At 43.2% G+C, this 24,531-nt stretch overlaps 4 protein-coding genes across 4 annotated transcripts; 2 read left to right on the top strand and 2 right to left on the bottom strand.

Moving 5' to 3' along the window:
• The first annotated feature begins 1,120 nt into the window (after positions 1–1,120).
• On the top strand, positions 1,121–1,946 carry LOC109745067 (uncharacterized). Its single transcript, XM_020304205.3, has one exon. The coding sequence runs from the start codon at positions 1,270–1,272 to the stop codon at positions 1,771–1,773; it is 504 nt and encodes a 167-aa protein (XP_020159794.1). The 5' UTR covers positions 1,121–1,269; the 3' UTR covers positions 1,774–1,946.
• Positions 1,947–8,722: 6,776 nt separating this feature from the next.
• Positions 8,723–10,081, bottom strand: LOC109745065 (uncharacterized). The gene has a single exon (XM_020304203.4). The coding sequence runs from the start codon at positions 9,946–9,948 to the stop codon at positions 8,968–8,970; it is 981 nt and encodes a 326-aa protein (XP_020159792.3). The 5' UTR covers positions 9,949–10,081; the 3' UTR covers positions 8,723–8,967.
• Positions 10,082–10,470: 389 nt separating this feature from the next.
• LOC109745053 (amino acid transporter AVT6A) lies at positions 10,471–14,251 on the top strand. The gene is made up of 6 exons (XM_020304193.3): positions 10,471–10,808; positions 11,657–12,093; positions 12,618–12,770; positions 12,861–13,064; positions 13,146–13,611; positions 13,699–14,251. Exons 2-6 carry the CDS (start codon positions 11,673–11,675, stop codon positions 13,829–13,831), a joined length of 1,377 nt encoding a protein of 458 aa, XP_020159782.1. The 5' UTR covers positions 10,471–10,808; positions 11,657–11,672; the 3' UTR covers positions 13,832–14,251.
• Positions 14,252–17,293: 3,042 nt separating this feature from the next.
• On the bottom strand, positions 17,294–20,735 carry LOC109745059 (protein THALLO). Its single transcript, XM_020304197.4, has 2 exons — positions 19,174–20,735; positions 17,294–18,014 (listed from the first exon to the last, which is right to left on the bottom strand). The coding sequence occupies exons 1-2, from the start codon at positions 20,608–20,610 to the stop codon at positions 17,487–17,489; spliced, it is 1,965 nt and encodes a 654-aa protein (XP_020159786.1). The 5' UTR covers positions 20,611–20,735; the 3' UTR covers positions 17,294–17,486.
• Between the last annotated feature and the right edge of the window lie 3,796 nt (positions 20,736–24,531).

Here is a 24,531-nt window from a genome sequence, read left to right as displayed (position 1 = left end):
GGCAACCGAGGCCCCGCCGCTACCATCCTTGACGCCCCGAGCTTGCCCGGCGGCTGCCTCAGGCGGCGGCGAGGAAAGGAAGAGGAGGAGGGGCGGCTAGGGAGGAGGAGGGAGGAGGGGCGGCTACGGTTGGGAGGGAGGAGGGGCGGCTAGGGAGGAGTGCATGTCATATGATACTCCCTCCGATTCAAAATAAGTGTCACGGTTTAAACCACGACATTGCTTTGGATCGGAGGGACCATCAGACATCAGTTATAGATATACTCGAAGCTAAGATGTGTATTAAGATCAAGATATCCACATAGACCGGCACCATATTTTCTTGAGGTTGTAGAGAAAGCTAGCTCTCCATGGACCTAACCGGAAGGCATCAGATCAAGAGCACTAACAAGGTCTCTGCACGAGGAGGGACTGACCAAACAGTACCATAAACCTCTGACGCGGCATCATGCCCCAAGTCTAAGTGATGGACAAACAGCGGCTGGGGTCCTGGCATCTGGCCTTGTTTATACTAATACTGTGTGGCGTCACTATACAGTGCTCTTATATTGTTCCAATATCTTGCACAAAGACAAAGGCCTAAAAGGCAAATCCATCCCTTTGCCAGTTGCCACGACAACAGAAAAGTTTGGCTGAAGACCCTCCGTTTTTGCACACAGAATATATTTATAGGAGAAAAATTCCTAGTCTATACTCTATAGCCAGCCAACTCAGTAACGGAAATTAACAGGGCAAGATGTTCAGACTCCACGATTTAACCTCTGCAACCGCCAAGAAAACGATGCCCCTCGATGGTGAATTGGTGATCTACGATTCAATGCAACCAAAATTCTCGGAAGTGCCGCGACTTCTCTCGATCGACACCGCACGCGAACAACACTTCCGAAACAAGGAGAAACTAAGCCTATCTTGACGTCGACGACGACGATCTATCATCTATGCCGCTAGCAAATTACCACAACCGAACCGCGGACAGCGACGGATCCCAGAAAAAACAGCAGGATAGGACGATAGGTAATATCAAAGCGCGGACGCAATGGCAATGGGGCTCCGAAAGGGGCAAAGTTTGCTGACCGCATCGGCGGTGCATGCCAGTGGCCAGTGGTGGGCTCTCCCTTTTCGCGCGCGGTTTAAAGCGGCGGCGAGCAGCCTTTTCCTCCTTCCCTCCATCCATTCGACGCCGCCGGAGAGGGAGAGAGTGGCCCTCTGCATACGCTACTTGGCATAGCAACCAGCATTGCGATCTGCGAGTTCGCGGCGGCGCCGGCCATGCAGCAAGAGCTCGCCGCGCTGGCGTACCAGTCGGCCGGTTTCGTCGGCCTCCCGACGTCCTACCTGCCGCCGCACCCGCACGACGTGGACGTGGACCTCGTCGACGGGTGGTTGGTCGGCGGCAGCGCCGGGGCTGGCGACAATGGCCACGGCCCGCCGTCGTGCGGCAGCGGCCTGAGCCACGTCGCCGACGCCGTGAGCGAGACGAGGAAGGCGAGGCGGCTGGCGTCGAACCGCGAGTCGGCGCGGCGGTCGCGGATGCGGCGGCGGAGGCAGCTGGACGAGCTGTCGGCGTGCGCCGCGGAGCTGCGCGCGGCCAACCAGCGGCTCGTCGTGGAGCTGAACCGCGCCGAGGCCAGGCACGCGCAGGTCGTCCGGGAGAACGCGCGGCTCCGGGAGGAGCTCCGCCGCCTGCGGGAGAGGCTCGCCGCCGAGGAAGAGACCACCGATCGAGCGGGAGAAGACGCCGGCGACGAAGCTGCTGCCGCAAGAACGCCGTAGGATCCGTGCGTACGTACGCACGTGCTCGCGATCGTAGTATATGCACCTAGGACGATGGTACCATAGCATGTCGGGAGAAGATTAATCACGGGACGTGTGGATATTCATGTAGCTGGATTATTATGTTTTCATCGATCGGTCTCTTGGGATTGTTCACTCCTGCTTCAGTGAAACACTACTCCGTATCAGTTAACTTCGTTGGCTGCAACATCGTTCCTACAGTCCCCTGTCGACTAATCGCTGGTGGCCTTGGTGTTGCCCCGCTGCCGGCGACAGCGACGTCGAACACCGGCCAGCCGCCGGACACCGGCAGCCAACTCGCCATAGACCATCTAGTTGCTCCATCCGGTCAACAGGAAGAGTAACCAGTGTCCATGAGAGATTCAGAAGGTGTTGCGCGTCAGACACCTCCTCTGTTCAGGACAAGATGGCGGCGGCAGGTCAAGTGCCAACCTTCGGTTGTTAGGGGCATCAGCACTAGCGAATAGCGATCAGCGTGCGCCACTTCTATCTCCACGTGCGAAACACCAGCGATCAGACCGGCATCATGTGCGCATAAGAGTTTAGGCCTTAGCTGGTCACCGATGCATTCTTTAGCCTGCCTGAACCAGGAACCATAACACAGTATAAAGGACACAAACCTTGAAATGCATCGACACAGTGGAAGGACGACAAGTTTGCATTCATGCCACCCTGAACAGGGCACCAAAAACTGGCATTTCTGAACCAGGAACCAAAAATTGGCCATAAGCTGTTCCAGGCAAGAGAACAAGAGCAAGTGCAGTAATACTTAGAAACAATTCGATAACCAGTTATGGCAACAAAAATTGCACAACCAGTTAAATCATGGAAATCATGGAGTGCCGTCTACATAAAAAATCTTGCAAAAAGAATTGAAAAATGTGATGTTTCACTGTGATTGGTCAGGTAACCTTTCCTTTCAGTCTTCCACTTAAGACGCACACTACGAACACCGCACACTAGCCTGAAGAAAATAGCATGGCAAATAAATGAACATAGAAGCACTTGCTGGTCTCAATGAATAACTAGCGAGTGCCAAGATATTTTTTTCCAAGCAACTGCCATGCCGTGTCGTCGTTTTCATATATCCAATAAGCAACTAAGGTACGCTTCATCCCATATGAGACATATAAACAACGCTAGACTACCCGCCATACTAGAGCCTTTGCGTGCGAGAACGATTTTTGACCGCCCGATGGAATTACTGTTTCTGTTTTTGCCTCTCTGTCGGTTGGTCAGCCGTTCGATGCTATTTCACGCCCGCTCTAAGGGTAATGGTCTGTGACAGCTGGGCCCGTTCTTCCGTGGGGCCAAGGGCCAGTGGGTGGGTTGTGTGCGCGCGTCGTCGGCGTTTGCCTCTGCCTTCTCTGCCTCATGGTTGACCGAGTGGATTGGCTAGGTGAGAGAAGTCCTGTGTTTGTCGATTGGCTGGCCCTGCATGCGCGCCGTGATTGGCTCGTTCCCGCGCGCGTCAGGTGTGAGGGGTGGAAATCAAATGATTTACTCGCCCGGACTGTGCCCTGCCTGGATTGTGGTCCCGATTTTTTCTGGGCCCGCGTCGCAGTGTCTTCGGTGTGGAAGCTGGTGCGGTCGCCTGCTTTGCTATCCCGGGCTCTCGCGAGAGCGACGTGTGCTTGGGCTCCGTGCGGCCAGAGCGGTCAAAGCAAGTGGAATCATGCTACTCTACTTGTTTCTACCTGACCGTTTTCTACCCAGCTGCGTCTGTGGTCGCAGTTGTTGTTTGGTCCCGCGTTACAGTGACTTGGGTCAGTAGAGGTCGGGCGCAGGAGAACGCTCTTTTTTTTAGCATAGGCCGGCAATGAGATAAGAGCGGTGTGAGGATTGGAGAGGAGGTGTTTGGGGCCGGTGTTTCCGTGTTTGGCCAGGTGAGGGTTGCACGCCTCCTTTATTCTTACCCTCCATATATTCCTTTGCTGTGAGAGGCCCTTGCATATTATGGTCCCACCCGTCAATCCAAAGGGTAGCTGCTGCTGGGTTCTTTTAGGACTTACAACGCGTACAGTAGTAGCTAGGCTTGTCAGCGTTGCACGTTCGCTGAACCGTTCTGGGTGGGTAGTAATGGGACTCTCTCTATCTCTCGCTTTCTCCATTGTAGGGGTGCTTGCCTAGATGCTTACTCTAACGCTTATCTGGGTTCCCAGGAGATGTATCATAGTTGTCGTCTAAGGGTGGAGAGGAGGACAGCCGCAGCAGCAAGCGGCATGCTGCCCCATCCATTTCAGCCGTCGTACATGGCCGCATCGATTTTCAGTTGCCTCACCTCTTGCTGTTCGGTTTTCCTCCTTCTTCCTCCTTTGTTGGTACAGGATTGTTTGTTTCAGGTGACTACATCAGGTGGTTATTTGCTTCCGGAGGTAAGATCTTTTCTGCTCATCTCCTGATCGATAAAATGTGTGAGCTAAGACATTTTTTCCTTCCATGTTCCTTTCCCCGTAGTGACTATGTGCTTTGGGTTTAATCATTGTGACTATGTGCTTTGGGTTAAAGTTCAAAATTTTCTCTTTGTAGGAGCTTCAGAAGGGTTGCTCACCCACGAACTATAAGATTCTTTTGTCCTGGGTACTTGCATGATTGAGGAACAAATTGGTTATTCCTAAATGTGCTATTGCAGATCAAAGGTGAGCTCATCCTGTTTTTTTTCTTCAATCTTAGCCAAAAATTTATCTCTGGTTTCCTTGCATTTGTCATGCTGGTTCTTTGTGTAGATGTGCCATCTAGCTTAGAATCTTTGTCATCATCTTTGTCTTTCAATAGAACTGAACTAGGGATTTGCTTTTTGCATCTGAACTGTGTGTCCTTTGATGTGCTTTACTCTATAGAGTTATTTCCATGAACCGATGAAAGGACCAATGGAGATAAAATTATTGATTGCCAGGGCCTCGATTTATTCACTGTTCTATATTTTTAGAAGCTGAAAGCCAAATCATATGTTGTTTCTTCTTTGGGGTGAAACAGATCATATATGTGGCGTCGACGAATACCATTGTCTGGCCTTATTGATTCTTAATTCTACTTCCATGGTCTGATCTATCCGAAGTGCAGCCAAGATCAGGAGAGAGGACAATATTTTGGTTGTTTCGACTACTACTTCCTTTTCAGTACTTATTATTTTGCATTGCATGATCTGAGGTTTAAGGGATACAAATAGTCATCCATGATACAGGTACTACTTAAATTCATTGGAACAAAGCAATTGTAGTTGCACTAACCATGGGCCAATGTTCTTATGGCGGTAAGGCGTCCTAAGGTGAGCACCCCTCGCCTTGATTGCTATATTATTTTTTGAGTGCTTCTTTATTATTATCTGCTTTGTTGAAAATGTCTGTACACTAATATACTGAAGGTAAGTAAAGCAACTATGAATATAATGACATTTTGCTAATATTCAACACATTTCTCTTGTTTACGTGGATGTGTGTCTTATGCCTGGAGTCATTGATATTGCGCTTCTTTAATGTAAAATTGTGACCAAACTTCTGGGCAGCGCCATCTCCGTACATATGGAACGCAACTTCCAAGGCTTTTGTTTTTTTATTCTTCATTACAGTTGCTACATTTGTTCGGTCTTCCCCATCCTTCTAAAGCAACTTGTGTCTTGTGTTTGGCGATCTTGGTGATTTTTGTAAAACTGACATTTACCTTATTGTCGTATGATGAATGGTCACTCGGGAGAACTTAGCTACAAAGAGTGCAATGTATAGTTTTTATTAAAAAAAATAAATTAAATTCCTGTTCGTTTTTGTTGACTTTACTGTAAATGTTTTACATTTAAATTTATCACATGCACAAGAGCAATATTTCTTCTGAGAATTATATTAATTTGCGTCTGTTACAGATTTTGCAGATTATTTAGCCATTCCCGTGCTTCCAAAGCGACTCATGACCCCTCTTATAACTCTGCTCTGGAATATTGAGGTGTTACAAAAACAGTTTGGCCATTTCTGCCTCATAATGAGAGTTCTTCCACAATTTTGGAGATTGGTGCATTCTTTCTGCAGTTTAACACCTGCATTGGTACTGTTAACCTTTCAGTGAGCGAGTTCACAAGGTCGGCATGTTAGATTGCGCAAAGCTTTTGAGGCCATCTAAATACCTTTCATGCAATCAATGAAAGCACATGGCCTATTGTGACAGAAACTGAACTGAGTATAGCCCAAGTCGATATTTACCTATTTCATAGTGCAGACCAGCAGCTGAGAATGTTCATTAGATGATTTGTTGTGTTGTTCCAAATGCGCAAGCAACTTGCAGGGGAATCCATTTCTTAGAGAAGCATCATCAGTTAACTATGTGTATGCCTATTTCATAATGTAGACTAGCAGCTGGGAATTTCTAATCGAATGATTTGTTTTGTTGTTTCCAAATGTGCAGGCAACTGGAAGGGGAATGCATATCTCTTGTCATTATGGTGTACAAGCTTATTTGGTATCAGTTTAGATTGTTCGATATGGTGCAAGGGCATGCGCTAAATGAGAGAAAGAACCAACACAAGGGAAGGAACAGGGGTCAGACAACTGATATCATGGCAATCACTCTGTTTCTGCCTTTCTATGTTATTGTTTCCATTCCTTATGAGGAAGGGGTAACCATCTGATTAGGATATACAAAATTGTGTATTAAACCATTTAAACATATTGACCTACTGGATGATTACCTTGTGTGAAGTTGCTTACCATGGGCCTCTATTCCTATACTAGACTTCTAATTTCATGATGCTACTGAGTTTACAATTGAAATTCCTGTTTTGGCTTAGTATTACTTGACTGCTGGATTTGTTACCTATGAACTTAAATTGATAATGTTATATGGGTACTAAACGTTTTTACAATGCTGTGGATTTGCTCATATTATAGTTTTTTGTAAAACCTTCTTGCATGTGGCATTACTTTTGAGGTGTACCCAATAAAAAATAGGAATACGTTATTAAATTATTATGTTGGTTATGAGGGTTTCTTTTCATTTCTTTCTCCCTTGGATCCAGCGGTTCTTTGGCAGGCTGGCTTTGTACTATTTCTGTTCTGGTATAAGTATTAATTTTCAGTCCTGGTTTCTCATGTTTTAATTCGAGCTTCGTAGCTACACTGTGAAACTTGCTTGCTATCTTTTTGAGAGTGCCTCCATTAGAACCAAATATATTTTTGTTAATTTATGTTCCTCCGGCCTTGCTCATAAATATTCATGTTCATTGTTCACCATCATCTTTTTAGAATTTCATAATTTATCATCGCTGTTGGTTACAACTCCAAAGCGAATAGGATACTGACGCATTCGATCACCACTTAAATTGAGTAGGACAAATGGACTACCATACCAAGGTATGCTTTGTATATATGGCACAAACTTTCCTGCAGGCCTGTCATGAGTGATCAATCGGGACTTCTTAACACATTTTTAGTTAAAATGATAGTTGATTTTTAACTGCAATGTTTGGTTGACTTCAGTTTTAGTGCACTATCAAGTTTTTGCCAAAAAAGTGTCTTGGTTTCTTAGGACCTTCCAAACTTTGGTAATTTTGTGTTTATATAACACGTGTTGCCACTTTATGCCTAATATTACAACAATTACCTAAATGTTGAGGCTCACATTATTATTGTTTAATGGCATATGCTACATGTCTCAGTGCATAGTCTGAATGCTCACTCTTGCATCTTTGCTACTATAGCTTACTTTATACAACCAAAGTATGGTATTATCAAGTGATCTCATTACTTCCTTTTAATGTATCATGGTACCATGTATTAAGATATAAGTATCTATTAAGTTGATTCTAAATCAGTCACATATATATGGTTTGAATACTTGGCTCGCTTTTGCTTTTTGCGCTATGGGCGCAACGGGTCATCTAGTTCTGATAAAAGATGGTTTCTCCAGCATGTTCCCTGCAGGTGGATCTAACTGTACTTTGCTTCCCAGATGTAACAGAACTTTGATGACTTATCTATTACCGAATATAAACGAGTAAATAAGAATCGGTAACCAACTCTTCCATTTTTGGAAGGGCCATGTTGACTTTCAGCACAATGATCTACTCCCTCCATAGGAAGTGATCTAAACGCTCTTATATTTCTTTACGGAGTGAGTACCAACCACTCCAAACGTAACGGAACTTTGATGGCTTGTTTGGTACTGCTAAACACCGCCAGTTGGTATTGTGTGCTAGTTAAAGGACCACAGTACTTACAGTGCAGCAGAGAAGCTCACCTTACAGAAATGATATATACTCCCAGTACAGAAAAGTAACTCACAGGTTTAATTAAAGGAAACTAGATTGAAATTTCTAGTACAGGGCAGTCTTGGTACAGAGAGTAGCATACTAATAACATCTATAAAGATATTTCTGAAACTATGATGGCAGTAAATCATGCAGTAAGCAAAGCAGTAGGCCGGTAGAAGAAAGTTCTGTCACAACCAATACAAAGTAAACAAGATTTCGGTGACTAAGAAACTTATCTGTATTACTGAAGCAACATGACATATATGCAGAAGCACTAATGGTTATTCTTACCATTCAACTCCCAATCGGAACAGCTACATCAACACTTCAAACCAAATAGTACGACTAGTGACCTCGAAGTATCCTAACTTATCGGTCACCGAGTGAGGTTTCTCATTTTAACTTCCAGCAAACTGGTATTGTGTGCTAATTAAAACCTACAGTACTTATAGTGCAGCAGAGAAGCTCACATCAGTAGCATCACCACAAAGAAATTACATCTAAATACAGAAGAGCAACACTGAGGTTTGATTAAAGCATACCAGATTGAGATTTGTAGTACAAAAGAGTCTTCTATAATGGTGTTTCTGATATCACGATGCCGGTAACTGATGCAATAAGAAAAGCAGTAATCCAGTAGAAGAAAATACTAATTGATTTGTCACAAACAATACGAATAAAACAAGCATCGAGTGAGTGAATTGGTTTTCTGTGTTATTGAAGCAGCACGACATATATACAGAAGCTCTAACAATTGTTCTTACCAATCAAGTCCCAATCAGAAGTTCAGAACCGCTACATCAATCTGACACTTAAAAACCAAAGAAGTATGACCCTAGCAACCTCCAAGCATCCTAACTGAGCGAGTCAAGAGAGTGAGGTTTCTCACATAACTTGGATGGGATTGCAACCAAGAGATGCCACCAAGCAACCCATGCTCACATCTGCATAGGTGTGCCCAACTGTGCTGTGGAACCACCAGCAGAACGCCGCCTCGCCCGCCGCTGCTCATAGTCGGGGTCATCAGTGGGCAGCTCGTAACGGCACACCGGGCATGAGTTGCGTATGGCGAGCCATGGCCCAATGCACGCCCCATGGTAGAAGTGTGCACACGGCAGCCGCGTGGCGAGCTCCCCCTGCACGATCCCGTCCTTGCACACGGCGCATCCCTGGGCGGCCTCCTCCCCACTGATCGCCACCACCTGGAGCCGCTCCACTGCCGCCCGCGCTGCAGGTGGCGCGCCCCCCACCGTCACGTCCGCCATATGCCCCGGCAGCACCTCGAACTCGTCGTCATCCAGCGGCACCGGCAGCACCTCCCAGCCGACGCTCCGGAATATGTCGTCGAGCTCCGGGCCCTCGTCGCCGAAATCAAAGGGCGGCTCGTCGGAGAACATGGACTCGTCCTCCCCGCTGTCGATCCCCTCCATGACGCCCAGGATCTCCCGCTCGCTGAGGAAGCCGAACACGTCGGCATCGGCGTCGCCCCCTCCTCCCGCCCCGCCCCCACCGCCACCCCCAGGGACGGAGGCGTCCCCGGCGTCGTCGGCGTCGGCGATCTCCTCCCACTCGAGGCCGTCCGCGAGGTCGTCGGCGAGGTCCTCCTCGAGGCAGTCCCAGAAGGGCGGGGAGCGGGCCGGGGAGGGGCTCCGCATCCGGAGGAAGGACGGAGAGAGGCGGCCGAGGCCGAGGCTGAGGTCGAGGTCGAGGTCGTGGTCGGAGTCGAAGGAGAAGGGGGAGCCCGGGGCGGGGGTTAGGGTTTGAGATTCGATGTCGAAGTCGGGGGAGATGTCGGAGTGGGTGAAGTGGTGCTCCTCCTCCTCGAAGGCGTCGGAGAAGGAGAGGTAGGAGGGCTCCCCGAGCGACCCCGGGCCGTCCTCGTCGATGCCGAGGAAGAACTCGTCGGCGAGCCCCGCCATGGCGGCGGCGGCGGCGTTGGAGGAGGGGAACGGGAGGGGGGGAATTGGGGCGGGGTCGGGTGGGGTGGGGTGGTCCGGCTCGGGACGCGTCGTGTGGAGGCGTGGCGTCTCCGTCTCTGGTTGGTGGGCAGCTGGGCCGGGCCACTCACCCACTCCGTCCGTCCGGCCTCACGCCGTCACCCCCATCGGCTAATGCGCCTCCGCCTTCGTCCTAATACGTTTTTACGTTGACAATACGTAGCCATACTGTTTGGTCGTCTTTTAGCAGAGAACACGTGTTGTACTAAACAAAGACGCTGCTGGTTCAGCTGGCACTGTCACGGTCGTTGCCACCGGAAATGCGGGGCTCCGACCACCCCGCCGGCCGGCCGCGCAACGCCTCCGCCGTCTTCCACCCGCCGTTTCCACCGGCAGGAGGAAGCCCGCACGCCAAACACGAGCGACCAGCACGGGCAAAACCTCCCCCAAATCCACCACCTCGCCGGCCCACCTGCAAGATTCCGAGGAGCGCGAGACAGGGACGGGATCCCGAATCGGATTTATTATTTCCGCCGACGTCGACGGGATCCATCCACTCGTGGGCGGGCGAGCGAGCGAGGGGACCTGTAGCGGGTGACAGCGAGAGGTTTGGACTGGTTCAATGATTGATTGGCCTTAACTGGAGGCAGCTCCGCGTCTCCTCGTTATAAAACGAGGCGGGTGCTGGAGCCTGGTGGCAGAGAGAGAGAGAGAGAGAGAGAGAGAGAGAGGCGGCCCTCCCTCCGCAGACCACAGTCCACAAGTTCTTCTCTGCTTTTGTCTGGCTCTGGTCGCGTCTGCTCTTCTGGCTTTCGGATCCCGGAGAGACTTCTGCTGGAAAGGTAACGCTCTTTTCTCCCTTTTTCCTTTGCCGTGAGTTCTTGGTCAGGATTCTTGCTTGCTATGGAGAAAGCTGCATCTGTTCTTGTTGTGGATTTGTGATGATAATGGGTTCTGTGGGAGTGAGTTGCAGTGGAAAATGGGATGTTGCCTTTAGGACAGTTGCTGGATGTATGTGCTAGTTGAGCATGGACTGCATTTCTTTGATTATGAAGATGGAATAATCGAATCTTGTGTATGAAAGTCGGGCCGGATTGTGTTGGAGAAAAATAAAAAGCTTCAGTTGACTTTGTTGTGCTTGGGTCATATAGTTTGGATATCATTTCTCCATGTGATTTGCCTCATCTGCAGGATACCATTAGATTGAACTTTATACTGTTATTACTTACTCCCTCCGTCCGGAAATACTTGTCCTAGAAATGGTTGTATCTAGACTTATTTTAGTTATAGATACATTCATGTTATCCATTTCTAGGACAAGTATTTCCGGAGGAGGGAGTATTAGTGAATCCTGGTCATTAAATTCATCATCTAGCCCTTTGGTTCCGTAATTGTTTGTTGCTATAGGATGCTTTGATGTGTATACTCTGAACTACTATGACTTTTGTCTTCTGAATGCTAGCTATCAAAATTGTCTTCTTTCGGAATTTGCATTAAACAAGGCATCCTTCATTTATTTGAAGATTAAATTAAATACACAAGAGATGGAGATCAAATCAAGTGTGTCTAAATTTCATAACAAACTGGATCTCATCATAAGAAGTATCGAGAGAAAACACAAAGCTACTGGTTTTCGTCAAATCAAATAGTCTATTGAGCTATATCGTTGACTCGAATCCTTTCCTTTCAGGAGAGTGAAATAGAAAATGGGTGTCGGGAATGGATCAGCAGACGTGAACCAGCAGACGGCGCGCAATGAAATACGAGATGAGACCGCGCCGCTTCTTCCGGTCAAGGTGGAGGAGGAGGGATTCCATGAGTTTAATGGAGCTTCATTCTCCGGGGCAGTTTTCAATCTCTCGACCACCATCGTTGGTGCTGGAATCATGGCCTTGCCAGCAAGCATCAAGATGCTGGGCCTCATCCCTGGCCTTCTGATGATCATCTTTGTGGCACTGCTCACAGAGGCATCCATTGACATGCTTATCAGGTGCAGCCACCAAGGAAAGATCACGTCATATGGGTGGCTGATGGGTGAGGCATATGGACAATGGGGGAGGATTGCGCTGCAGGCCTCTGTGGTTATAAACAACATCGGCGTGATGATTGTTTACATGATTATCATTGGTATTTCATCTAAGCTCAATACTTCTCCTTCTTGTTCTCTGTGTTACTTTCGAACATTTTGTGATGTAGCTTAAATTCACCATGTGGGACTTGTTATGGATAATCCAGTGCTCCACTACAGTATCTTTTAATCCTTCTATTCCAGTGATGGCACACTTCAGGGCCTATGTTTGGAGACGACTCACGAATAATTCCAAGATGTTCTTGATTTTTTTTACTGAGAGCATGTGTTTATTGCTTAGCTGGTTGACTTGGGTTTCTTCAGCACATTACTTTCTAGACAATTCTCATCCATGAGCTCCTGATAAGTACTATCAAATGGCAAATGGAAACCCTAGCTCCCCCTCTGAAGAAATAATTCGTCATTTTGAGTAATTTAGTAAAAACATAAGAGACCAGTTCGAACTTGAGCTGGTTAGAAGTCATCTTCTTATCTTCAAGTAACATCTTGTACCTTAATAATTAAAATGAACAGTTCTATTTGCATGAACTGTGATTGACGGTGGTTATTGAACTTTTGATAGGTGATGTATTATCTGGAACGTCGTCAGGCGGTATTCATCATCGTGGCATATTGGAGGGCTGGTTTGGAGCACATTTGTGGAATTCTCGCGCCATTGTTCTTCTTGTGACAACTCTTTTCGTGTTTGCTCCATTGGTGAGCTTTAAACGATTGGGTACGTGTTCATCTGTGCAAACTATGAAATAACTACTTTTCACCATGGTTGCTGCATGATATTAATCTTAAATCTTGTCGTTTCCTATAGATTCACTGAGCTACACATCTGCCCTATCAGTTGCTCTCGCTGTGGTTTTTGTTGTTATTACTGCTGGGATTGCCATAATCAAAGTCATCAATGGAACTGTAGCAATGCCCAAGCTTTTCCCAGAAATAGATGATCTTAGTTCTGTCTGGAAGCTTTTTACGGCTGTCCCTGTCCTTGTCACTGCATATATCTGCCACTATAATGGTATGCAATTTCAGTGCCCAGCTATTCTTGCCATTGTTCAGTTATGTTGGTTCTAAATGAAAGTTTTTCATGATTCTACAGTTCACAGCATTGACAATGAGCTTGAGGATAAAACACAAACTAAACCAATTGTGCGAACATCACTGGCCCTTTGCTCCAGTGTTTACATTGCCACAAGTTTCTTTGCTTATCTTCTCTTTGGAGATGGTACACTGGATGATGTGCTCGCCAACTTCGATTCAAATCTTGGCATTCCTTTCAGCTCTGTCTTCAATGACGTAGTCAGAGTGAGCTATGCTGCGCACGTCATGCTTGTCTTCCCCATCGTCTTCTTTGCCCTTAGGCTCAACTTGGATGGGCTACTCTTTCCCACGTCGAGGCACATTTCTTATGACAATAAGAGATTTACAATCATAACCATCTCACTCCTCGTGGTTATTTATACTGCTGCCATCTTCATACCAAGCATTTGGGATGCATTCCAGTTTACTGGTGCCACAGCTGCCGTTTTGATTGGTTTTATCTTTCCTGCCATGGTCATATTAAGGTACCTAAATAATGCTTCTGATTGGTTATATATTCCCTATTTGCTAAGCACTCCTGTATTAACACATAAACTCGTTTTTTTTCCAAGGGATCCTTATGGAATCGCAACCAAGCGTGACAAGATATTGGCTGTAACCATGATCGTGCTTGCTGTTGTCTCAAACTCTGTTGCCCTATACAGTGATGCGATGAACATCTTCCGTAGGAAAGAGGTAGCCTGAAATTCAGGCTTCAAAGTTCAAAGGAAGGGTGTCACTGATGCAGGAAGCGCAGTTTCATATTACAAAATTCAGTGGCTTTGAAGGAAGATGGTTTGCTGGGATGCTGTGAAGAAAGATGATTTCTTTGGTCAGCAACTCAGCATTGAGACCTGACACATGGAAGAATTGGATGGTTGAAATTGTCAGGTCTTGTGTACATGAGCTGGCTCAACGTCGAATTGAGCCACTTGCAATATATGTATGTTCTTTTGTTGGCGCGAATATATATGTGCCCACCCCAGACAGAAAAGAAAGCATTGCTGCAAAAAGCTTGCTCTACAATAATGTACAGTGTTCCTAGTATTTAAGTGAGTTAAATATGTTTTATTTGAACCTAAACTTGAGGTTCCGAATAAAAATAAAGTGGCCATTGTTACCATCCTTCACTTCTGAAACAAGCTGTAGATTCGATACATGCTACAACAACGCAATTTTTTGCATGAACTGTTGAACTATGTTCCACTAGTCTCCAGATGATGGTACCCGTCTACATCCTAGTCGTACAGAAAAAAAAATGCACTAAAGATCAAATGTAGCATCATTGTCTTTGATGTTTTTAGTATGGGAAGTGAAATTCAGAAAGGCCACCTCTTTGTACAGGTGGCCTACAAGCATGTCCCTGTACACAGATTTGTCTTCCAACTGCATCATTCTATATTGTCAATGGGTGCTGGAAGTAGAACTAAAAAGAGCTAGAAAAAAGAGATTCATCACATCAGTGGTTTTTGCCTTCTGCTGTGACCAAGGGGCACCTAGCTCCTGAGCTGAATCTCTCTGCATCTTGAAAGGTCAGACGCCCAGCATTCAAGAAAGCCAACTGGACACTCCAGGCCCAGGTATGCTCCAAACAGACTGCTAGGGTGAGGTCCCCATGAAAGAAACATTTTTCTTAATTTTTCTGTGAGTGTTTTTCTTTTGTCAGGATTCTTAGTATCCAGGTCAGCCAATGAGTACAATGACAAAATCCTGGAATCACTAATTGCGATAGGCTTATCGTTCAGTCATTAACAAGTTGTGCCTGGGTAGCAAATTAGTACCAGGGCTCTTATATAGAAACCTAATGTATGATTGAGGGGTTCCTAGGTTATGACTAATTCACTGAGGTGTCAAGAGGAGAGTTTTTAATGGGCCAGTCGGACAAAAAAGAGGAGAGTTTTAATGGGAGGAAATTCTTCGCATGACGACGACTCAATCATAGTATGGATGTAGTAAATTTATTTATTGCACATGGCGGGTTTAGAGCCACAAGTTCAGGCTGTCAGAGATCAAGTCACCGAATCAGGCTGTCAATGATGTTTACTTTAATAGTGATATTTTGTTCTGTACTTGACAAGCTCTTGTGAATTGTTTTTTTTTCTGAAAGTGTTTTGTCAGCATTCTTAGCATCCTAGTCAGCCAATGAATACAATGACAAAACCCTGAAAACACTAACTGCGATAGGCTTATCTTTCAGTCATTACAACTTTACAAGCTGTGCCCAAGTAGCAAATTGGTAGTAGGAAACTCCTAGAAAACCAATGCATGATTGATGTGCTCCTAGTTTATGACTAATACACTGACCTATCAAGATGAGAGTTTGAATGGGAGGAAATTCTTTGCATGACGATGATTCAATCATAGTACGGATACGACAAATTTATCGCAGATGGCAGGTTTAGAGCCACAAGTTCAGGCTGTTAGACCGGGGTTATCCAGAGATAAAGTCACCGAGGGATCAGGCTGTCAATGATGTTTACTATAATAGTGATCTTTTGTAATGTACTTGACAAGCTCATTTTGAATTGTTTAAGAGCTTCTCCACACCAATCTACAACACTTACTTTTTTAGGTATACAACACTTAGGTGGCCTTTGTCTGAGCTACAGCTAGTGATTCTCAGACTCTAGGCCTCACAAAATCAGAATCCAAAATAAACTCCCAGATTCTTACCTTAGCTGGCTAGAATCGCTTCCAGGAAATGAACTAGCATGCACATCCAGCCTGAAGCTGCCAATTTGGTGATTCCCGAGCTGCCACTTATTTTGGATGATATGTTTCGTATGTAAGACTATGATGGTCCGTGCTTATTTTGGATGTTATGTTTCATATGCATATTTCGGATAATATGTTTCTACAATCATTACATTTCTAGAAAAATATTTCATATATGGTTAAAAAAATGCTAATTCTCACTTTATCGAGTCAAAACAGCTAACTTGCACTTTAATATGCATATAAACATCGTACTCAGCACTCATTGACTTTATTGACATTTCACAATACCCACAGCTCCTATAGCTGTCCAACAACAGGGTAAACAAACAACCAGCTTCTGGTTCGGGTGGGGGGAGGGTCGACGCCAAGGAGGCAAGGACCATAGAACAATTGTTCTATGGTATTTTCTATAGATTAAAAGGGTAGTTATGTACATGCAGGGGAGGAACAAAAAGAAAAACAAGACGAAGAAATAAAAAGAAAAGGAGATCATGGAAGGCCTGTTACAGGAAACATGAGGTTCAGAGTTTGTAAGGCGAAACTACAACACAAAATCATCCTAGACGAGTGTAAATCCTACTCTCCAAGGTGTCTGCATTCTTGTCTTTGACTCTGTGACCAAGGAGAATAAGGTATTGCTTGAGAAGGTATTTCCATGTGTTGACTGCAGGCACTTCATGTTTGAAATGTTTCCCATTTCTCTGATTCGAAATATTCCAGCAGACTACAATGACAATGTCCATGCCTCCATGGCAGTCTGAGTGGCAAAGATGATTTCAGGTTTTCTCTCTGTTACGTTGACATATACTCCCTCCGTTCCTAAATATAAGTCTTTTTAGACATTTTAAATGGACTGCAACATACGAATGTATATAGATATATTTTAGAGTGTAGATTCACTCATTTTGCTCAGTATGTAGTCATTTGTTGGAATTTCTAGAAAGACTTGTATTTGGGAACAGAGGGAGTATAATTGTTCTCCTACTTATTAATTGTCAATGATGTAATCCTTGTCCCCACAATAAACATTATGTAGTTCGAGGTCCTCTTTGATTCACAGGATTACTTGTATCCTATATAATATTACAAAATTTACTAGTCCAGCGAATACATGAATGGACGAGTGTTTGATAGTGCAAAAAAAAAACAAAGAAATTCTACCAAGAGGTTTGAGTGGATGGAAATTTTCCTTCAAAATAGAGTACAAATGAATTCCATGAAAAAATCATAAGGATTCCAGTCCAGCGAATCAAACGACCGCCATAGGAAAAAATCCTAAGGATCCAAATGCTCCAAAAATCATATTGAATCCCTTTGAATCAAAAGATTTCTGACTGTTTTGAGCACAGCAACATTATGTAATAGAAGCATTTGCAGATAGAAGTGAGATGGGAACTGGTAGTTCTTCATCTTTCTGCTTCTAATTCCGATCAAACACAATCCAACATCTGAAGGCAGATAGAGCAACCACCAGAGTGGTTGTAATTTTATAATCTTAAACAATGCAAACATGCTGTTTTCTTTCCACCAAAACTGTTTACTACTACAAACACAAATGACCATCAAACGAAAATTTCATGCCCCACGCGAACTAAACCATACCAAACAAAACTTGCGTACATTCACGATAAGGCCGATGCTATCAACTCTTGAACCTAACACTACGGCTGACATTTGCATTGATGCCAGACAGTTCACCTCCGTAGGGACCAGAGGGCTTCTTCGCGCTGCGCACTTGACCTTGCCTCCTTTTACTCTGTATATCACTCTTAATCCTGTATTTCTTCCGCGGATTCTTGAGTTTCTTGTTTCTGGAGCGAGTTAGTCCTCGGTTCTTCTCGATCTGCCGCGAAATCTTCCTCTTGCCATCCCCTTCGCTTTCTTCCTCCAGCTCAGTAGCAGGGGTGCTCTGTTCTTTGCCCATGCGCTTTTCGGTCCTCTGCCTCTTGATATCTTTGTAGAATTCATCTTCAGACCCTGAAGATTCATGATCATCGCCATCTTCCTCGCTGGATTGGCTGAGCTTCTCTTCAGTATGATCACCATCTTCTGGCAACTCATCATCTTCACGTGAATTGGTTCCTATACGAGCAAGAACACGTAGTTCATGCTTTCGGCGTCTTTCACCAATCTCATCTCGCTTTGGAATGTCATCATCACCAGAAACAAGCTGAAATGATGGCCAGAAGAGAAAAAAGGGTTAGGAATAGATACAGCCATTGCAACAACCGATACACAAAGCACAAGCACATGTTAAAAGGGTGGATTTAGTTTTGTAGATGAGCAATAATCAGCAATTGTAAATTCATCGAGTATTTCAAACGATATCTTTGAAAAGACAAGAGTAACAAGGTTTGCCTCGCTAAGAAAAACAATTATATGCACTTGATGGCAGATATATTCTGTTAACATGACACATAATAGCACAAAGGCTGTTCTGGAACACCGTAATATTAAGATTACAAACACTAACAAAGCAGCAAGATTCAAGCATAACGCAACATTTCAACAAAACAAATTGACCAGCATTGTTGGCTAGTGCATATTATCAAAGCAAATATGATAGGAGTGTGGCAATGTGATGCCAGAGTTTTTAAAGCTGGAAGACAAGTGTAGCCAGTGTCCCTGAGTGTAGCACAATTCATCATTGCTATGTTACCAACAATGGTATTTCTTCTCACATTCACAGCTAGCAACAAAATGCCATGTCAAAGTATTATCAAAATTCCAATTCACTTTTGCAATGTAAGCAAAGTCCTATTGAACTCGAGACATATCGACAAAACCTCAGGATCAATATGTAAACCATGACAGCAGCTCCAAAATCACCTAATAATCCTCGAATTTCACAAACTTTTTTGGATATAATGATGTTTCAAATCATGTATAGTATGTGCTGGCTGATAATATCTCTAACACAGCTGGGTATAAGGATGCAGTTTCACTTATGGTTTCTATCAATACAATTATATTACAAACTCGCCTAATATTAGGCATACTGACAACAAAAGGAATGTGGAATGTTGAAAATCATAGAATAAAGTAGAAATGTAACAGATGTAAACTTGGTCGAAATCAGGATGTTTCAGCTGAATACTATCAAGAATCTAACATATGGTATTGAAATTTTGGCCCTACATGAGAGTATGTATATTTGTTGGTGTAGTTTTGCAGTTACAAACTTGGAATTTTTCACCACATGCATAAAACACTTGAGCCAAATAGGTACAGATCATTATCACAAGATATTTAGATTTTGCACAAGTTAAAATAGCTAGCTATGACGTAAACCAACAACAATAAGAAACATGCATAAAAATATCCCATACCTTGTTTCTAACTGAGCCAGCTGCATTAACCAGGAGCTTTGTAGGTTTGACCACTTGACTATTTTTCTGCACTTCATCATCAAAGTCATCCAATGTCTGCAGGTTTTTCCTACTATTGGTTGCCATGGTTTTTGACAACTTTGGCTTCAACTTACACAGCCCTTTTTGCTTCAACCCCTCCTCAAGGATTGCTCTTCTTTTCAACATTTCCTTGCTTTGCAAGCCCATAAACTCATCCTTGCTTGCAATTTCATGGTGCCCCTTAGAAGGCTTATTCTTTTTCAATTCGGCTACTTCAGCACCCTGTTTTACCTTGTCCAGAGCTAGTAAATTGTGAGATTTGCCCTCATTCTCTAGAGAGACTGCCTTATTCACCTCATCAAGGGTGCTGCTATCAGGCATAAAATGGTCTTCAGTGTCCCCATCTTGGTTCGGAAGATTTATATTTGCCAGCTTTTGTACCATATTCTTGGTCTCTACCAGCCGAGCAATTACAGGATGATCCTGCACAGACAGTCCCTCTGCTCTCATAAGGAGGTAGAAGGTAATGGCTTGACAATGAGCCAACAGACAAGCTCGCTTCACCTCCAATGGCTGCATTTTACCCTTATTCTTGCCTTGCCCAGCTGCCAACTCAGGGGTGACTGGTCCTATTGCCTTCAGCTGTTCATGGGCATCGTTCAAATCAGCCAGTAACCCAACCAGTTCAGGAGCTGAGCTGTACACTACATCCATCTTCTCGTCTTTTGACAGGACAGCAAAATCTTCCCTCAGCTTCGTGTAGCTTTCAAGAGGGGATGCCTCATCAGCAAGCTTCACTTGATGGTCGGACGCCTTTGAGCGTTTATTATCCTCTTCATCACTTTCATCATCTTCCAATCCGAAATCTTTCATCGACAGCTTATTCTCTGCCTGCAACCTCCTAAGCTCATCAAACTCAACATCATCAGCATCTTGCTCATGATCATCATAGTATGTTTTCTTCCCTGTGCCCCAGTTCTTTGGATCATCCTCCGGCTCCTCATCTTCTTCCGCGCTGCCATCATCCCCGGCAGCCTCTTTGGCTGCCCTCTGCGCTCTCTTGATTTTTGCAGTATATGATTTGTCCCATACCTCGACATCACCTGCGTGCGCGTCGCCGTCCTTGCCTCCTTCGCTGCCATCTTCGCTTTCATCGCCGTCCTCGCCTCCTTCGCTATCATCGCTCTCATCGTCGGAAACGCCCTCGACGTCGTAGATGGGCATCACCAAAGCATCCTCCTCCGAGTCCCTCGAGTCGTCGATGTCGAGGGGGATGACGTCCCGCTGCTTGTGGAAGGCGTCGATCTCGTCGTCGTCGGAGTCGGAGATCGCCGCCGCCGCCGCCTCGCTGGCCCGCTTGGACTTGTGGAGGCCAGCCGCGGGCGGCGGCCGCGTCGACCTCGGCCTCTTCCCCATGTCGGGCGGCCGCCGGAGTATCGGGGGCTCGGGGTGGGTGGAAGGGGTGTGCGGCGGCGGAGGCTGGTTCAGGGGTTAGGGTTTTAGCTGTGGAAGGAGATGGATGGATGCGGTGCGGACTGTGCGATGCGAGCAGCGAAATGAAGCGAGTTGGGATTGGCATGCCGTGGGTCATTATTGGGCTGGGCCTTCAGTGGTTAACTCGGCCTAGAAATCAACACATTTCGGTTTTTGGTTAGCGCTAAGAGCCCACGAGCTCAGGGCAAACGGCCTGGAGAAATCACTGGTTGGGGTACCCCTGGTAAAAGTCACTTCCACCTTCTTTCATGGTGACATGTAGCGCACTACATGTGTGAAACTTGTTGCAAGCTCGAGGTTTTGTGCTTTTATTTTATTTTTTTGCGAGGTTGTGCTTTTATTTTCATTCTTTTTAAAATATTTTATCTCTTAAGTTGTGCGTCCAAATCACGAACAATTTTCACCATTGTGTTTCTTGCCGAGGTCTTCGAAACTAAATCCCATGTTAATAGGTTTGGACAAACTATTTTTTAAAATAAAAGAGAACCGGAAAACAGAAACAAAAATCAAGAACCAAAAATTGGAAAAATAATCAGAAAATGATGAAAACCAAAAAAACAAAATAAAACAGAAAAAAAAACAGAAACCTAAGCACATCTGTGCTTTTCACTTTTCAAGAAATCAACTAAAGCGCAGTTGTGCTTCATGCGGAAGCACACGTGTGCTTCTACATGAAGTAAAATTATGCTTTCCAAAAAGAGTGAAGCATGTTTGTGCTTGCATGTGAAGCACAAATTGTGCTTTCGTACTTTCGCGGTTTTCTGTTTCCTTTTTCTTTAGTTTCTCTGTTCTTTTTTCTTTAAGTTCTCATTTTTTAATTTATATTTTTTATCCTTTTTTTTTGTATCTCGTGTTTATAATTTTTTTGTTTTTTTGTTTCCAATTCTTTTGGTATTTTTTTGTTCCATTTTTTTAGGTTTTGTGCTTCTGTATTTTCCAAAAAAAAGTGAAAGACAATTATTCTTTTGTGCGTCACCCCAAAGTGAAGCACAAGTTAGTTTACTTGGTAGTACGGTTTCATACGGTTTGGAAGCTCAAGTTATTTCTAGTTGGAGGCATATATTTGCCCAAAATAATTTCATCGAAACTATCAACCATGGGATCTAGTTTCGGAGAAATCGACATGAAAAATACAACAGCGAAAACAGTTGTGATTTGGACGCACAGTTCAAGAGATAAAATATTCTCGAAAAAAGAATCTAGAAAAAAAAGCACAGACAAACACCCCGCGCCTCCCATGCATGGGAAGAAAATCCCACCGTTGCGAGAACTGTTGCACATGAAGAGTGTCACTTGTCACCATGAGAGATGGTGAATCACTTTGCAAGGAGTAGCCCATAAAAAGTGATTTCACTAAAGGGGATACGATAGAAGCAATAGCTCCATCCCCATGCATGCTCATGAGTGTATTTTTACACTCATTTCCACCATTGTTAAAACTAGATAATCTTGGATGTTCCAAGAATATCACTCCGATGCTATTACTAATGACTAATAAAAGCAAGAGATTGTAAATCATTTTGTTTATTACTTTTCCCTCGGGAGTGAGACATTTAAGGGGAGGAATCGAAGCATATATGGAAAATATGAAGTCTAGCCATTAACTCCATTTAAAAACTGAAATATATATGGAAAATATGAATACATTTCAAATTTGTTCAAATTTCAACTTTTGAATTTAGTTTTCTAAAGTAAGTAAAACAAGATTTTTGATTTGAGTGAAACCAGTTTTTTGAAATGAGTGAAATCTGTATTTCATACATATGAAACATATTTCAGTGTGCCAAAATGTGAAACTTGTTATCTCAAAAATGCAAAGTAGTTATTGAAAAAAATGAAGCTGATTAGTATTTCAAATCATTTTTTTTCAAAACGAGTAAAATCTATTTTTGAAACGAGTGAATTTGTTTAGTTTTTTGAAATGGGTGATATCAGTTTTCTGAAATATGAAATAACTTTCTTGAATTAAGTGCCAATTTTTTAAATGAGTGAAATATGTTTTTCATAAACATGGCACATATTTTAGTGTGAAATACATCAAACTTGTTATTTCAAAAATTTGAAAATGGTTATTTAAAAAATGCGAAACGAATTATTTACAAATCCTTTTATTAAATAAGTGGAATTTGTTTCATGAAACGAGTGAATTTTTTAATTAAGATATTTTTGTAGTGAGTGAAATCATTTTTGAAATAATTTAAATCCATTTTTTGCATTGGCAAAAATAATTTTGAAATGAATGAAATCAACTCTTCATATATATGAAACACACATCCATGTGAAAACATGTGATATTTGATATTTAACAAATGTGAAACAATGAAATGAAATATAATCCACATATATGCAAGATTGATATTGTTCTAAAGGTCTTCACGCTATGAATTCAAATATACAAAAAGTTTCAATAATGGAGATTTGTTTCAAGATATATCGATCATTCAAAATATGACAGCAAAAAAAATACCCATCATTTACATGGTGCAATGGTCCTTCTCTCCACTCTTTGACTCTCTCTCTCTCTCTCTCCTGTTATAGCTGACACATGCATTTGTATTTCTATCTTCAAACTTGTGTTATACCTATAATGGTAGCATGAATCCCAATATAGGCAAAGGATGGAGACATTTCACCGGTTAATACTAGCACTGTTAGAATTACTTATTTCTTGGGCGTGCCCTCTCTCTATACCGCTTCACGCCTAACACAATGCGTCTCTATCCCTAATACCAAGCACAGTGTGATTGTCAGACCGTGACGGCTATATCTCACTTACTGTGAGGCATCCCCTCATCTCGTCTTTGGTGTTCAGCTAATGGGCAAGCCAAACACTGTAGCTTATTGGAGCGATTTTGGGAAGTTTCTATTGACCGCTTCAGACTAGTTTTAAAATCTTTCGTGTGTGTTTTGTTTTTGTCTTCTATGTGTCTTATATCGATTTTCAGCATTTTTTTTGTTTTTCTTTCCTTTTTTTTCATATTTCTATTCATTTTTTATTTTTCCTTTTTCCAAACACATGCGGACATTTTTTTAAAACATTGAACATTTTTTTGAAATACACTTTGAACATTTGTCAAATGCATAGTGAGCATTTTTTCTGAATACATAGTGAAAATTTTGTGAACACACATTTAACATTTTTCATAAATAAGATGAACACTTTCTTAAGACGTGCAAGACATTTGTTAAGTGTTAGAATTTTAATGGTACAAAATATTTTTTCAAATTACATGGATTTTTATTACGTTTTCTGATTATTATATAAGAATGTCATGCATATATTGAAACACTTGAAAAAAATTCCATATGTCACCAACACTTTTTTAAATGGAACATTTTTTAATTACAAAAACATTTTTAAATTTATAGAAAAATCCTAAAATTAGACTAATATATTTTTTTAAATGCATGAATATTTTTTAAATGTCACTATTTTTTAATGATACAGACAATTTTAAAATTGTGCACTGCATAAATCCTTTCTAAATGCACAATTAGCGTTTTTTTACATTTTAATAATTAAATAATGTAATAAGACAAAAAAACTAACAAATGAAGGGAACTAACGTATTTACTACTGAGCTGGCCACCGGACGAGCCAACAGATGCAAACAAAAAGACCGGGCCGGCGAGTAGTTAATTGCTAGTGCTAATTTTTTAAATGAGTGAAATATATATTTCATACACACGACACATATTTCAGTGCGAAATACGTGAAACTTGTTATTTCAAAATTTTGAAACTAGTTATTTAAAAATGGTAAACAAATTATTTAAAATATTTTTAAAAATAAGAGAAATTTGTTTTATGAAACGAGTGAAATTGTTTTTTGAACTGAGATTT

Source organism: Aegilops tauschii, chromosome 7, assembly GCF_002575655.3.
Source record: "Aegilops tauschii subsp. strangulata cultivar AL8/78 chromosome 7, Aet v6.0, whole genome shotgun sequence".
Lineage (NCBI taxonomy): Eukaryota > Viridiplantae > Streptophyta > Magnoliopsida > Poales > Poaceae > Aegilops > Aegilops tauschii.
Note: the sequence above shows the minus strand (reverse complement) of the source record. Positions and strands in the feature narration are given on the sequence as shown.